The sequence below is a fragment of the Bos mutus genome, chromosome 14 (assembly GCF_027580195.1).
Source record: "Bos mutus isolate GX-2022 chromosome 14, NWIPB_WYAK_1.1, whole genome shotgun sequence".
Taxonomy (NCBI): Eukaryota; Metazoa; Chordata; class Mammalia; order Artiodactyla; family Bovidae; genus Bos; species Bos mutus.
Genome location: NC_091630.1, coordinates 46,636,858 through 46,650,191, shown reverse-complemented (window position 1 = coordinate 46,650,191; position 13,334 = coordinate 46,636,858). Strand labels below are relative to the sequence as shown.

At 46.2% G+C, this 13,334-nt stretch overlaps 1 protein-coding gene and 1 long non-coding RNA gene across 13 annotated transcripts in view; one reads left to right on the top strand and one right to left on the bottom strand.

The window, feature by feature from the left end:
- Positions 1 to 7,652: 7,652 nt before the first annotated feature.
- On the bottom strand, positions 7,653 to 10,437 carry MSC (musculin). The gene is made up of 2 exons (XM_005907226.3): positions 9,708 to 10,437; positions 7,653 to 8,828 (listed from the first exon to the last, which is right to left on the bottom strand). Exons 1-2 carry the CDS (start codon positions 10,212 to 10,214, stop codon positions 8,742 to 8,744), a joined length of 594 nt encoding a protein of 197 aa, XP_005907288.2. The 5' UTR covers positions 10,215 to 10,437; the 3' UTR covers positions 7,653 to 8,741.
- A 93-nt stretch (positions 10,438 to 10,530) lies between these two features.
- LOC102267733 (uncharacterized) overlaps positions 10,531 to 13,334 on the top strand; it is a 75,447-nt gene continuing 72,643 nt past the window's right edge. For 2 of the 12 annotated variants that reach the window (XR_011466767.1, XR_011466766.1), the window contains exons 1-2: positions 10,557 to 11,078; positions 12,776 to 12,856. This is a non-coding gene — a long non-coding RNA (uncharacterized lncRNA). Of the gene's footprint in view, positions 11,960 to 12,775; positions 12,857 to 13,334 lie in introns of all 12 variants that reach the window. The other 10 variants (XR_011466770.1, XR_011466768.1, XR_011466773.1 and 7 more) reach the window with 9 other exon arrangements.

Here is a 13,334-nt window from a genome sequence, read left to right as displayed (position 1 = left end):
GGGACCATCTTTGGTGATTAGATACCCCATCATCTAGTGGAACCTAACCCATCCCAACCCAAGCCTCCAAAGAAATGGTGTTGGTCGGAAGAGGGCCTAGGCAGAGAAGGTAGATAGCTGAACCTATTCCACCACCAACATTTAAGGGAAAACCTGTAATTAAAGCCCATGAAAGTTAGGGATTTCCAGAGATTTCTGTCTGTGTAAACAGCCAGCCATACAGGGCCTGGTCAGAAACACCTCAGGTGTTCTGTTTAGAACATAACACACAGCCCATGTCCAGCAAGGCAGAGGTCTGAGACAGCATTAGGACTGTGCTCTTTCCTCTCCTGACAGCTTCTTCCTTTTCTCTGTGTATATCTGGTTTACCCATCTTGACCCATCAGGCTCCTGAGGCCTTGGTTTGAAGCCCCTCAAGCACTGTCCATTGCAATTTTGATTCTCCTTAATTGGATTTAGCCTGAGGTGTTTCTGCTATTACTTTGCACAGATAATATGCTGTCCAACTGCCTGGCTCTTAAAACAGTTTCTTTAAGGATCAGCCAAGTGCCTTAGATCTCATGTCACTGAGTTTTTTATTTTATGGGTTCCTTTCTTTGCATTTGAAGATGCTTGCTTCCAAAGCATTTGATGGCTCAGTGGTAAAGAATCTGCTTACCAATGCAAGAGATGTGGGTTAGATCCCTGGGTGAAATGGCAATCTATTTCAGTATTCTTGCTTGGAAAAATCCCACTGACAGAGAAGCCTGGTGGGCTACAGCCCATGGGTCACAAAGAGTTGGACACGACTTAGCAACTAAACATCAACAACCAAAGCATTTGAGGATTCTCTGGGTTTTTGTTGTTGTTTGTTTTTGTTTCTTTTCTACTCTAATTATGCATGTCCAGGCATTTAGTTGCTTTAGTGATGTGCCCAGTATAAGTTAATCAATATTATCATGAATAAATGTATCTTTCCCTACTTGGCAAACCTACAGATAAAAATAAATTCTTTATTGAGGACCACTAAAAGCAATGCCCGTATTTCCTTAAATTAATTTATTTATTAGTATGATATAGAGAAATTTATTTAAGGGAATATGGGCATTGCTTTTAGTGGTTCTCAATAAAGAATTTATTTTTATCTGTAGGTTTGCCAAGTAGGCTTTATTAGTATAATATACGGAGAAGGCAATGGCAACCCACTCCAGTACTCTTGCCTGGAAAATCCCAAGGACCAAGGGGCCTGGTGGGCTGCGGTCCATGGGGTCGCTAGGAGGACTGAGCGACTTCACTTTCACTTTTCACTTTCATGCATTGGAGAAGGAAATGGCAACCCACTCCAGTGTTCTTGCCTGGAGAATCCCAGGCACTGCGGAGCCTGGTGGGCTGCCGTCTATGGGGTCGCACAGAGTTGGACACGACTGAAGTGACTTAGCAGCGGCAGCAGCAGCAGTATGATATAATGGCTGTGATTCTAATATAGCCATAAGAGAATATTAATATATGGACAAAAGAAAAAGGGATTTTGAGGTCTTGAACTTTGGCCATCACTTTCCCTTTCATCTGAAAAAGGGGGCCAGTCCTGAGGCTACCAAATTAAGAGCCTGGAGGAGACAGGAGAGATGGGAATGAGGAAGAAAGAGTAGGAAGTGATACAAATATCCTTCCGCCTCCATGGAACCATGCACGTGTTGGTCCAACTGCTTTCCCTGCGAGATACAGGAAGAATGTATGGAGAAAGTGTTGCATGGAGAAAGTCCTTTACATCTAAGCTATCATCCTAACCTCTCATCCTAAGCCATTCCCTGATGGCTCAGATGGTAAAGAATCTGCCTGCAACACAGAAGACCTGTGTTTGACCCTTGGGTTAGGAAGATCCCCTGGAGAAGGGAATGGCTATGCACTTTAGTATTCTTGCCTGGAGAGTTCCATGGACAGAGGAGCCTGACAGGCTATAGTCCATGGTGTCACAAAGAATCGGACATGACTGAGCAACTAACACTTTCACTTAACCTCTCTAGAGAATCTTTCTGATCGAGTGTTTGCTTCTATATCCAATGTAGATTTTATCTACAGGCTCCTGTCCTACTGAGATGATCACAAAATCAAGAAAACATCAATCTTATCAATTGATAAGCCTTAGGAATTATCTAGGCCAGTGGTTCTCAAACTTTTCTTTGCTTCTGTCTTTTTTGACATTAAAAAAAATTTTTTTTAAACCCTGAAAAGCTTTTGTTTATGTGGCTTCTATCTGTTGATATTTACTGGATTAGAATTAAAACCTGAGAGAAAATATTTGTTAATTCATTTAAAAATAATAAGGAAGTAATTACATGTGAATGTAAATAACATATTTTCAATTATAATAACTGTATTTTCCCAAACAGTTGAATGGGCAAAGGGCAAAAAGTTTTATATTTATGCAAGTCTCTTCAATATCTGACAATAGAAGATAGCTGAACTCTCATTTCTACTTTCTACATCAATTTGTTGTGATATGTTATTTTGATTGACGTATATGAAGAAAACCCAGCCTTACACAGATATGTAGTTGTAAAGGGAAGAAGTATTTTAATGGCTGTTTTAGGTCATTGTGGATATTCTTTTGATATAACACCAAGGCTCCTCGAATCTAGCTTCTGAAAGGTTGGTTGCAATACAGAATCATATCAATGAAAATTTTATACTCTATTATATCAAAATCCATTGGACTATCTTGCACTCCTAAATGAATTTTTTTTTAACCCATGGATAAGTTTTGATGGTGAGTGGTTTGATCTTTATTTTTTAAGAGAAAACCAAATGAACATTTCTCCTTAGTGACAACAAAAAGAAAGGTCAATATAGGAAAACTGGTGTGGTGTAAAAGTACAAGGTGATAAAAGTGGCAGGGGGGAATGACAGAACAAATTCTCAGGAGAGTGAAAGACATCTGAACTACTCGTAGAGGAAAGGAAAGAAATCAAAGATTCAATTTGTTTTTAATTGGCACTTATGGAACATTGCCTAGGTGTTTAATAGAATTATTGTATTTAATCCACTTTTAATACTTTTGGGGATATAGGACGTATTATTCTCATCTCACAATCCTAAAGGAAATCAGTCCTGAATATTCATTGGAAGGACTGATGCTGAAGCTGAAACTCCAATACTTTAGCCACCTGATGCGAAGAACTGAGTCATTGGAAAAGATTCTGATGTTGGGAAAGATTGAGGGCAGGAGGAGAAGGGGATAACAGAGGATGAGATGGTTGAATGGCATCACTGACTCTATGGACATGAGTTTGAGCAAGCTCCGGGAGTTGGTGATGGACAGGGAGGCCTAGCATGCTGCAGTCCATGGGGTCCCAAGGAGTTGGACATGACTGAGTGACTGAACTGATTCTCATCTCACAGTGAAGAAAGTGCATGAGGATGCTGAGCTGTGAAACGGTGGGACTAGACTGAAATCAGCTACATATGACATGGCAACTTTCAGGCTTTTTAAAAAATTGAGTTTTTAATAATTCCAAAAATAAATATATAACATTGGGTTATCCAAAAAGTTCATTTGTATTTTTCTATGTAAGAGCTTATGGAAAAACCCAAATGAACTTTTTGGCCAACTCGATATATAAACTTTCTTAATAAACAAAGTAAAAAATACAAGTTTCTTGCTCCTTGTTCCCCTCTTCTCCACATGTTAACTGATAAGAGTAATAATCAATATAAATACCATATTTTCACCCAACTGAAAGCTGCTCCATAAGCAATGAAGGACCCCAAAGTTGATCTGTAACCCATCTTGGTGATAGAAGAACCACAAGGGCTGAGAAAATTCAAGGCACTAGTACTTAGTGCTAATTAGGTTTATCTATACCATTATATTGGAGAAGGCAATGGCAACCCACTCCAGTACTCTTGCCTGGAAAATCCCATGGACGGAGGAGCTTGGTAGGCTGCAGTCCATGGGGTCGCTGAGAGTCGGGCACAACTGAGCGACTTCACTTTCACTTTTCACTTTCGTGCATTGGAGAAGGAAATGGTAACCCACTCCAGCATTCTTGCCTGGAGAATCCCAGGGACAGAGGAGCCTAGTGGGCTGCCGTCTATGGGGTCGCTCAGAGTCGGACACGACTGAAGCGACTGAGCAGCAGCAGCAGCAACACCATTATATATAGATTTCAAGTTCTGGCTACTTTCTAGACCTTCTTAGAGTCATTGGATTTCAAGAAATTTTATGGATCATTTTTCACCATTGTGGGAGAGAGAAAAAAAGATAATAAAAATGACAAAATAGTGTAGAAAAGGAGATGAATGGTGTCTTTTTGTTGTTTAGTCACTAAGTTGTGTCCGACTCTTTTGCGACCCCATGGACTGCAGCCCATCTGGCTCCTCTGTCCATGAGATTTCCCAGGCAAGAATACTGGAGTGGGTTGCCATTTTCTTCTCCAGGGGATCTGCCCAACCCAGAGACAGAACCCGGGTCTCCTGCACTGGCAGGTGGATTCTTTACCACTGAGCCACCTGAGAAGCCTGAATGGTGGGGTAGTTAATACAAAGATGCAAGCATTCTGATCATCCTCAGGTAGATAAACAGAAGTGCCCAACGAAAAGAGAATAGCCAGGTGCCCAGGTACAAAGGTGGTGCCCATAAGTTAGATGCTTGGCAATGAGAAGTCAATTATGAACTTTCCTGGGTTTTGTCTTTCCAGACATTAGGAAAAAAAAAAAAAAAAGTGTTAGCCAAGCTATTTACCTACTACCTATTAAAATAGGATGTGTTCCATTTAGTTCTTTTTATAGAGGGGAGATGTCTTTCTTATTTATTTTTGACTTATGAAGATTTTATTGCCAGAGGGAAAAAAGCTGCGCCTGTAAAAAAAAATCTCCACTTTAAATTGTAATGGTCATTGTCACTATCTGTTGAAGGAGATATCAGATTGAAATAAAGTTGTAACTTGAAGCTCGGTGCAAAAGAAAATGCCCCAAATCAATTCTTCATCCACAACCAAGAGAAACGCCTAAATGTTTCAAAATTACAGTGCCGAAAGTATTTCATGTAGAATATTCATCTTAGGAAGAGCCTGTGAAAGGGGATTTTTGTTCTTTTTGATTGAGTCAGTCTCACTAATAATAATGCTTTGGTCCCTCAAAAAGCCCCCGGAAAAGTATTTTTCAATTTACTCATTTGATTTGTTATTCAGTACTTTTTACATTTCTTAACCTTTCTTCCTTCAACTTTTCTCTCACAGTAGTATAATCAAATCGAAATAACCCTAAGGACAAACTTACTTCTCTTTTTTTAATTTGCTGATTTCCCCAGTCCCAATTCCTGTTTATCCAGCCCAAATCCCTAAAAGAAACTGATGAAGGGAAAAAAGAAGGAAGGCTTTGGGATGTCTTTCTACCCCTTAGAGCACATAGTAATCACCATATTCACTGGAGATCAAGAAAGGACAGTTCAGGGTACTCCAGGCCTCTCCCAGCAGCAACCCTTGCCCAGAAGTTTGAGCAATTTATACTGATTCATTTGGACTTACTAGAAATTGGCCTCTCCTCTTTTTTTAACTACATAATTCTTGGCATTGAACTTCTTACTGAAACCATGGGGCAAAAAAATTCTTGAGAAAGTTTTTTCTCTTCTCTATAAATTATTAGGTTATCAAGTGCAATAAAAAATGAGCTTGCAGAGAACACCACTCTGGATATGTGAATCATGAAAGCACCCCCTTCTTGGGGGTGGGGGGCAGAGGAGGGGCAGAAAATCTGTGGGTTTGCCCCTGAAGTGTCCTGAAAGGATATAATCATGGTAACACACATTTTAAATATTTTATTTATGAAAATGTGCCCTAATATATTTCCTTGTTTATCCAATGCTTTTTCCTGCTTATATTCACTGCAAGTGGTCTTTTTCTTTTCTTTTCTGTCTCTGTTTCTACTCTGGTGGGGGGCACTTTTCTCTCACTGTTTTAATCCAGGCATCTCAAAACAGGACCCAGTCTTAAAGAATGGATTCCTGAAATGTCCCACCTGTTTAAAGTGGTACCACCTGTTTAAAGTGGCTCCCCCCTCCCCTTAAAATGTTCCCTTTTACCAAAGTCTTCCCTTCTGTTTCCTTCAGTCATCAATAAGCCTTTAGGACACGGCTCACTGCCTTAGAAAGGATGCTTAAACACTGCTGTCACTTTTATTCCTGATGACCATCTTCTGAGGCAGCCACTGTTACTACCCCATTTTGTAGATGGGGAAAGTGAGGCTGAGGGGAGTTGCATAGTCACCAGTCTGTGGGGGGGTGTGCCTGAGCTTGGATCCCAAGGTAGCTTCTGCAGACTTTCAGGTTCACATTATAAGCTAGGACATTGCCTCCTTTCCTTTAAAACGACCTCATTTGCTGGCAGCTTTGTAAAAGACCTCGACTCAGGTCTGGCTTCCAGCAGATACCCAACTCCCAAGAAGCTGGGTCCCCAAAACTGGCCTAAGTGGGCTTCCCGGGTGGCTCAGATGGTAAAGAATCTGCTTCCAATGCAGGAGACCTGGGTTCGATTCCTGGGTCGGGAAGGTTCCCTGGAGAAGGGAATAGCAGCTCACTTCAGTACTCTTGCCTGGAGAATCCCGCAGGTAGAGGAGCCTGGCAGGCTACAGTCCTTGGGGTCACAAAGAGTCAGACAAAACTGAGCAACTAACACGCACACGAAGTGCCTTTAGCCACCATGACAAGGTTTCCTGTCACTAGTTACTCCCAAGTACTCCTTTAATCAGAGATCCTTGATGCCAGGGAAAGCTCCTGCCAGCTTCTGCCACTGAAGACTGGATCCTGAGGGCTGGATCCCCCACCGGGATATGAACAAAAGCCCCAGAAAATCCTGCTAGAAACCAGTTCTCCAGAGTTTGGGTTCGGTTTAGTGCAACACAGGAAACCATGCTCCCCCACTTCCCTCTCACCTCCTAAACTCCAGCTATATTTTCTCTCTCTGGTAAGTGAACTGCCTTTTGATTTCATAAAATAATGGACACACCCCAAATTGGGCATTTGTTTAGTTTCATCCTTCACACTTTTCTAAATTTTTAAGGTTCTACAAAGAGAATGCTCCTCTGTAAAAAGACCTGCATTTAAAAACCCTGTGATGGGTTTCCCCAGTTATTACTTCCTGTGAAAATTGCGGGTGGCTGGATCAAAAGTCTATATAAACATTAAAAAAAAAAAAAACAAAACTCTCCTGAAATACAAATCAGTGCCAGTTAGACCCAAGACTCATCCCTACTTTGGATGTGTTGGCTGTAGGGAGTTCTTGAACTACTTGCAATTGTTAGCACTGTAGTGTCTTTTAGGCTGGAGAAATTCTCGTGTGTGTGTGTGTGTGTGTGTGTGTGTGTGTGTGTAAGAAAGAAGTGCGCCTATATTGCTTTGAAGAGTGTATACCTTTCTTTCCACGTGGCCCTGACCCCAAAAGACTATTAAGGGCCTTACAAGCCTCTAGTCCCTGGCTTCCAAAGAACCCTTGCCTTACGAAGAGGAATCAGAATCAGAGAAAAGCAGAGTTATACTTAAAATTGCAGCGATCCAAACCTGATCAACCCCTCCGCCTCCAACAATGACCCAATTCCCACACAGAGCCAAAGGGCAGCTTTAAATTAATTCCCAGACCAAACAGCCACGGGCAAAAAGACCACGTTTTGACGCCCCAGGGCACTTTTCACAATGCGTTTTATTATTCATAAAAAAATAAATTTATTTACATTTGCTAATTATTGTGGTAGTGCTGCCTGGGGCAGCGGCGCCTTCCGCCGCATCATGGTCTCTAGTACGGAACAGCCTCCGCGCCCCATCCCGCCCGGAGGAAGAATGGGGGCGCCGAGAGGTGGAGTCGGAGGCGGGTGCCACCCGAGGGGGAAACCAGGTGGGGACAGTTGGGAGTGAGGGGTGGGGAGGGGGCCTGCAAGTAGGTGTGGGAGGAGGGAGCAGAGGGAGGTGCCCAAGCAGACGCAAGCCAGGTCGGTGAGGAGAGGCGGATGGGAGGCTCAAGCCTTAGAAGGGGAGGGGGCACACCTAAGCCTGGTTAAGGGGAGATGCTCGCCTCGGGGAACGGAGGGGCGTCACTGGCCCCCGGAAGCACGACCGCAGGGAGCGCTCCGGGCAGACCCGGTAGGGTGGGTCTCTGCGATCGCGCTCCCACCTCTCCCCAAACTGGCAGGGCATCGTGCGTCCGGCCCAGAGGGAGCAACCCTGTGCGATACAATTCTGGCCCAGGTGTGCCGCGCTCCTCTCTTTGCAACTTAAAAACACACCCCGATGTAGGGTCTGGCGTGAAGACTTCGGTCTTTGAAGCCGGTTGTCCAGAGCGCGTTCTGACCATGGTCTAACCGTGAGAAGCCTGGGCAGTGCAAAGTCGTGCCATCACACGGTAGATCTGGCTCAGTTTGGAAACTAACCCCTAGGCGGCTGCGCGCTGGGCTCTGACTGTACCGCGGGGGTAGTCTATACAGCTAAAGCCCGAGGCTTGATCTGGGTCCGCGTGTAGTGTCGTCGCCCAGACCCTCGGCAGCAGAGCCAGCCGTCTGCGCCCTGCGATGCAAGGCTCACTGCCGACACCTGGGAACTGCCCACCCCCACCCCTAACCCCCCCAACGCCCGCCACCTGTCCAGTTCACGGTCCTGGCTGGGGGAGTCTGGGAGAATCCAATGGAACGTTCTTCCCGTTCTTGGGGCTTCTCACACTGTCTCCCTCCTCCCCAAATCCGTGTGCTCAACCAACAATTCAAGTGAGTTAGAGTTCGGTCTAAGCGGTGGTCCCACATAATCTGTTGGCCGCGGAGACTTCTTTGGTGTCAGAGTCGGGTCGTCCCGAGACCACAAATGGCCACGTCTGTAAACCAGAAAGAACATCAGATACCGGAGAAACGATCATTTCAAACCGAAACCGCTCTCCAAAAGAAACCCCGGGATATCCCTGGCTTTGTGTAGCTCCGATTTTATCAGTATTCTGGGAATTTTTCGCGTCTTCTCTCTAAACCAAGACTTTAATTTTACTGGATTTTGATCACGTAAGAAGGGAGTTTTCCGTTCCTGCTGTCCTCGCGGTGATTCCGAGAAATTTGCATGAATTTGGGATTTTGTGGCTTAGTTCCCTTCCCCCCAAACACACACACACACACACACACACACACCCATCAGCCATTCACTCCAAGAAGGAACTGGGATATGATCTTTCTCAAGCCGGGAGAGTTGGCAGGTCGGAGAGGGACTTTCCAGACAAATCCCGTTTGGGGAAACCTCTGCTATTCAAGAATTGAAAAAACCCAAAGGCTTTTAAAAAGGTCTCGGTCTTCCCTCCCTCCTTTCAGAAAGTAGGGCTGGTTGATTTAAACCTGTCAGACTCTTATCTGGAAAAAGATAGGAAGGGAGACTTTTCGTTCTATCTGCAAAGGGACAGTGGACTCCAATGGAACGTAGATTTACCCCGGAAGCAGGATATTAGCCATAGTGATAGTAACCATCAACCGGCAAAAGCGTCACGCACAATGATCAGACTGATGCAAACACAGAAGGGTGGATGGTTCTCTTCCAGGAAAACGACTGGCTCCTCCCGTGACTTGGGAGAACAAACTGGCCTCCTCACCACCCCTACCAGACCTCCCCCCGCCCCACTTCGGGTTCTTCCCAGCGGCCAGACTCTGCCGGGCGCCGGGAAGCGCGCTGGGCATCACTCGACCGCCCCGGCCCGGGCCTCGCGCGCGGCGCTTACCAGGTTCACCGGGTGCACGTAGCCGTTCTCGTAGCGGTCCTCCTGCAGCAGCTGCCGCAGGTGCGCGATGTAACTGGAAGCCAGCCGGAGCGTGTCCAGCTTCGAAAGCTTGGTATCGGGGGGCACCCAGGGCAGGCTGGTCTTGAGTCTGGAGAAGGCTTTGCTCAGCACGCGCATCCGGGCGCGCTCTCGGGCGTTGGCCGCGTTCCTCTGAGACTGCTTGCACTCGGCCGCCGAACCCTTGGGCGGGAGGGGCTTCTTGCCGCCGCCCCCAGCCACCCGAGGCCGCTTCCTCTTGCAGCCTCCCGCGCCGCCCGCCGCGCCCAGTGCACAGCGCTCCTCCTCGCCGTCGGGGTCATCCTCCTCCGCAGACGAGTTGTCGCTGGGCGACACGTAGCTGCGCTCGGCGCCGCGGAGGGACGGCCTCTTGGAGACGGGGACCGGGTACCCTCGCTGCAGTCCCTGCAGCTCCATCTCCTCGGGGTCGCTCACCGAGCCGGTGGACATCGTTGCGTCCCCGCGCCCCAGCTTTCCTCCCCCAGGCCAGTCTCGCGGCCTCCGCCTTCCGCTCCCTCGCGGAGGCGGGGGCCAGGCTGAACTCCGCAGGCGACGAGAGATCTGGGTCGTGAACCGCGGAGCCCCGAGACTGATCCGGGAGAGCGTGACCGAGAAGTCGGCGCCTGGGCCCAGCCTCGGCGCTCACTACCGCGCACCGCGCGTTTTGACCGGACTATTTATTCTGTACTCCTCGGAACAAACCACCCCGGCAAAGAAGAGGGGGTGGGAAAGGGGGGCAAGAGGTGGGGCGGGGGCGTGGAATGGGTGGGGACCGCTTTTCAGAGTGCCGAGAATCTGCCGGTGGGGGCGGGGAAGGGGAAGTCTCTTGAACTCGGATCTGGACCCCTGGGCTCGAGGGACCCATCACTGCGAGATGAGTGCTCCTGGGTGAGTGAAGGAGGGGACCTTGTTCGTACCCAGGTACCCACTTCCACCCTCTACTGATCTTAACGGAGGCGAAGATCGCCGGACACTTGGAAACCCCAGGATCTCGACCTCTGCGTCCTTCCCCTCTTGTCAGCCGAAATGTATTTTCCAAGTTCATCACTCATAATGTATGACTGCTAGTCAAGCCCGGCCCGACAAAAGCGTAAGAGCTAAACAAGCAACACCGAACAATGGGCGAATTACCTCTCATTTTCCTCCCCTCTTTTCCTTAAACGTCGCAGTTTGATTTACAAAGCACTTTCATCTACAGTGGTTCGTTTCCTTTTCCAACATCTGTGACTTAAATATTATTATCTCCACTTTGCAGAACTTGAAGCTAAGCCGCAGAGATGGATGTTAAGTAAAGGACCCCATATCGACGGGCTGGTAAGCAGAATATGGACTCAAAATCCGTGTGTAGAATCCCAGGCCCCTCGGTATTTCTGTCGCACAGCACAGGATGCTCTGCGTCTGTTTTCTGCTATCTGGGGAGTTCCACGCGTTAATTCTGTTTTCAACACCAGAGTGCGGTAAGCTAGAGGGGTCCTGCCCGCGCTCTGAGTTACAGTCTAGGGAATCGATGACTATTTTCGATGGTGTGTTGAAGAGCACGCTCCTGGATTCAGCATGCAAAGTCAGCACAACCATCCAAAGTAAAACAAAACAAACAAGAAACCACGATAAAACAGCACCCAGAAGTATGCCCCTCAAAGGAGACAAGGCATAACTGCGGTCTCCTTGTTTGCTAACTGGGAGAGCCTTGGCAATACGTGGTCTGGGACTGTGTGCTTCATTTTGGGAGTGGACATCAATGGCCAGCTGTTGAGTGCCTGCAGTGTCAGGCACTGGATTAGGCGTCCGGTGCACCCCTTGAGTAATTAAAACTGAAACAACAGCAAAATAATTAAAATTCTGTGAGTGGGTTTGGGTTGGCCGTGCCATTCTGCACTGAGGAAACTTAGTAGTCACACCCGAATTAGGTATTTACCGTCCTTTCCCTACAAGCCTACAGCCAAGCTGAGAGAAGCTTAAGGAGACAGATGGGCAGTAGACCCGGGACGGTGCGGGCAGAGGCGCAGGCCAGCCTCGCCCCGCCGACTCCTCCAGCAGAACAAATGCGCCGGGCTTGGTGCCTGAAATGCCGCAACAGGTGGCTGGCCAGGGCTGACTTCATCACTCAGGCATCATCGTTCCACCTTCGTCTCCCAGGCCAGGCCTCCCTGTGGGGATGTTTTGCCAAACCTCTCCCGCTCGCCCCGTTTGCAGAGGTTTTCTCCCGATATATTTTGCCATTTTGGGGAGAGGGTGGTGGTGGCGGGGGTGGGGGTGGGGGTGGGGGTGGCGAGAGCTGGGGGAGGGTCTCCTCTGAGGTCAGTTGAGTAAAACGCTCGCTCTCAGTTCTCTCGGTGCTGGGAAAAGTCAAGGAATACTTGACAGAGCTAGAAATCTTTCCTGGACCGCTGCTTGAACTTGAACTTGACTCTAGGTGCTGGGAGAAGGAGGGGAAGGAGGGGCGGTTGGGGAGAGGAGAGAGAAGGGAGGGTGGCAGGGAAAGGGGAGCAAAAAGATGTAAAGGGAAGATCTCAGGCCGCTTTTTGCACCGCCTATTGATGACCTGAAGCTATCAGTATAAATACAGAGCCTCATACATTAGAGGCAGGCATATAGGTTTTAAAAAACGGGATTGTTTATACAGGTGCAGAACAAAGTCTTTCTTTGGAAAAGATTAATGGCAGGGAGACCGCTAGATTTTCTCTAAACAGTCACAAAAACTGTACCCAGCCTCAACGCCAAGCAGGTCATGGCCAGTTTCTTTTTCTTGAAGAAACTGCCTGACCCCAACTATTCATGTTGTTGTTGTTGTTGTTTTAAAACTAGCTCTTTCCTGTTTTTTTTTTTTCCCTTCCTTCCTACTTTCTTTTCTTCCATCCTTCCCATCCTTCTTTTTCCCTTACTCCCTCTGATCTCTTTCAAGACATATAGCCATTTCCTCTATTTTCCCATTATTTTATTTTCATTTTCCCTTTCCCTCCATTTCTTTCTAATTATATTTTTATTCTTTCATTCTTTTTTTTTTTTTCAAGTCGCAGACTCCTAATGAAGATTAAGAAATGTATCTTCATATACACTGCATGTTAGTATATAACTGCAGTTTGCTTTAACAGGTTTGTAATGACATCTGATATTATACTTTCAAAATGCTTTTACTTTTCCTTCTCTCTCAGTGATTACAAAAACCTCATAAGCTGAACAGTGCTAATATAATATCTGTTTTGAAAAACCAGTTGTTTTGATTGTTTCAGCAAGTCCCCATACACTGCAAATAAAAAAATGAAACCTTTACTTTTGTATTTTAAAAACAAGCACACTGAAAACAATTCCTATCTGCCCATGCTAATAACCTTTGAGATTTGTAACACAAATATACAGGTTTCTATGGTATATATTGATGATTTTGAAATTCTTTTAAGATGTTTTTTTAAGTATGCAGTGGGAGGTGGGTTAAAGTTACATTATCAAACATTAAATACATTTAATAATGGTTAAAACATTAATAATCCCAGCTCTCCTGCTTATTAACTGTATGACCTTTGGCAATTTTTTTTTCAAGGCCCAGATTACTGATATATAATATGAAATATC

What these genes read in the sequence shown, in the direction of transcription:
- MSC (XM_005907226.3), bottom strand. Translation starts at nt 10,214, where the DNA reads ATGTCCACCGGCTCGGTGAGCGACCCCGAGGAGATGGAGCTGCAGGGA. An exon ending in ACGTGCACCCGGTGAACCTG is followed by an intron (nt 8,829 to 9,707) that starts GTAAGCGCCGCG and finishes TCTGGTTTACAG; the next exon opens with ACGTGGCCATTTGTGGTCTC.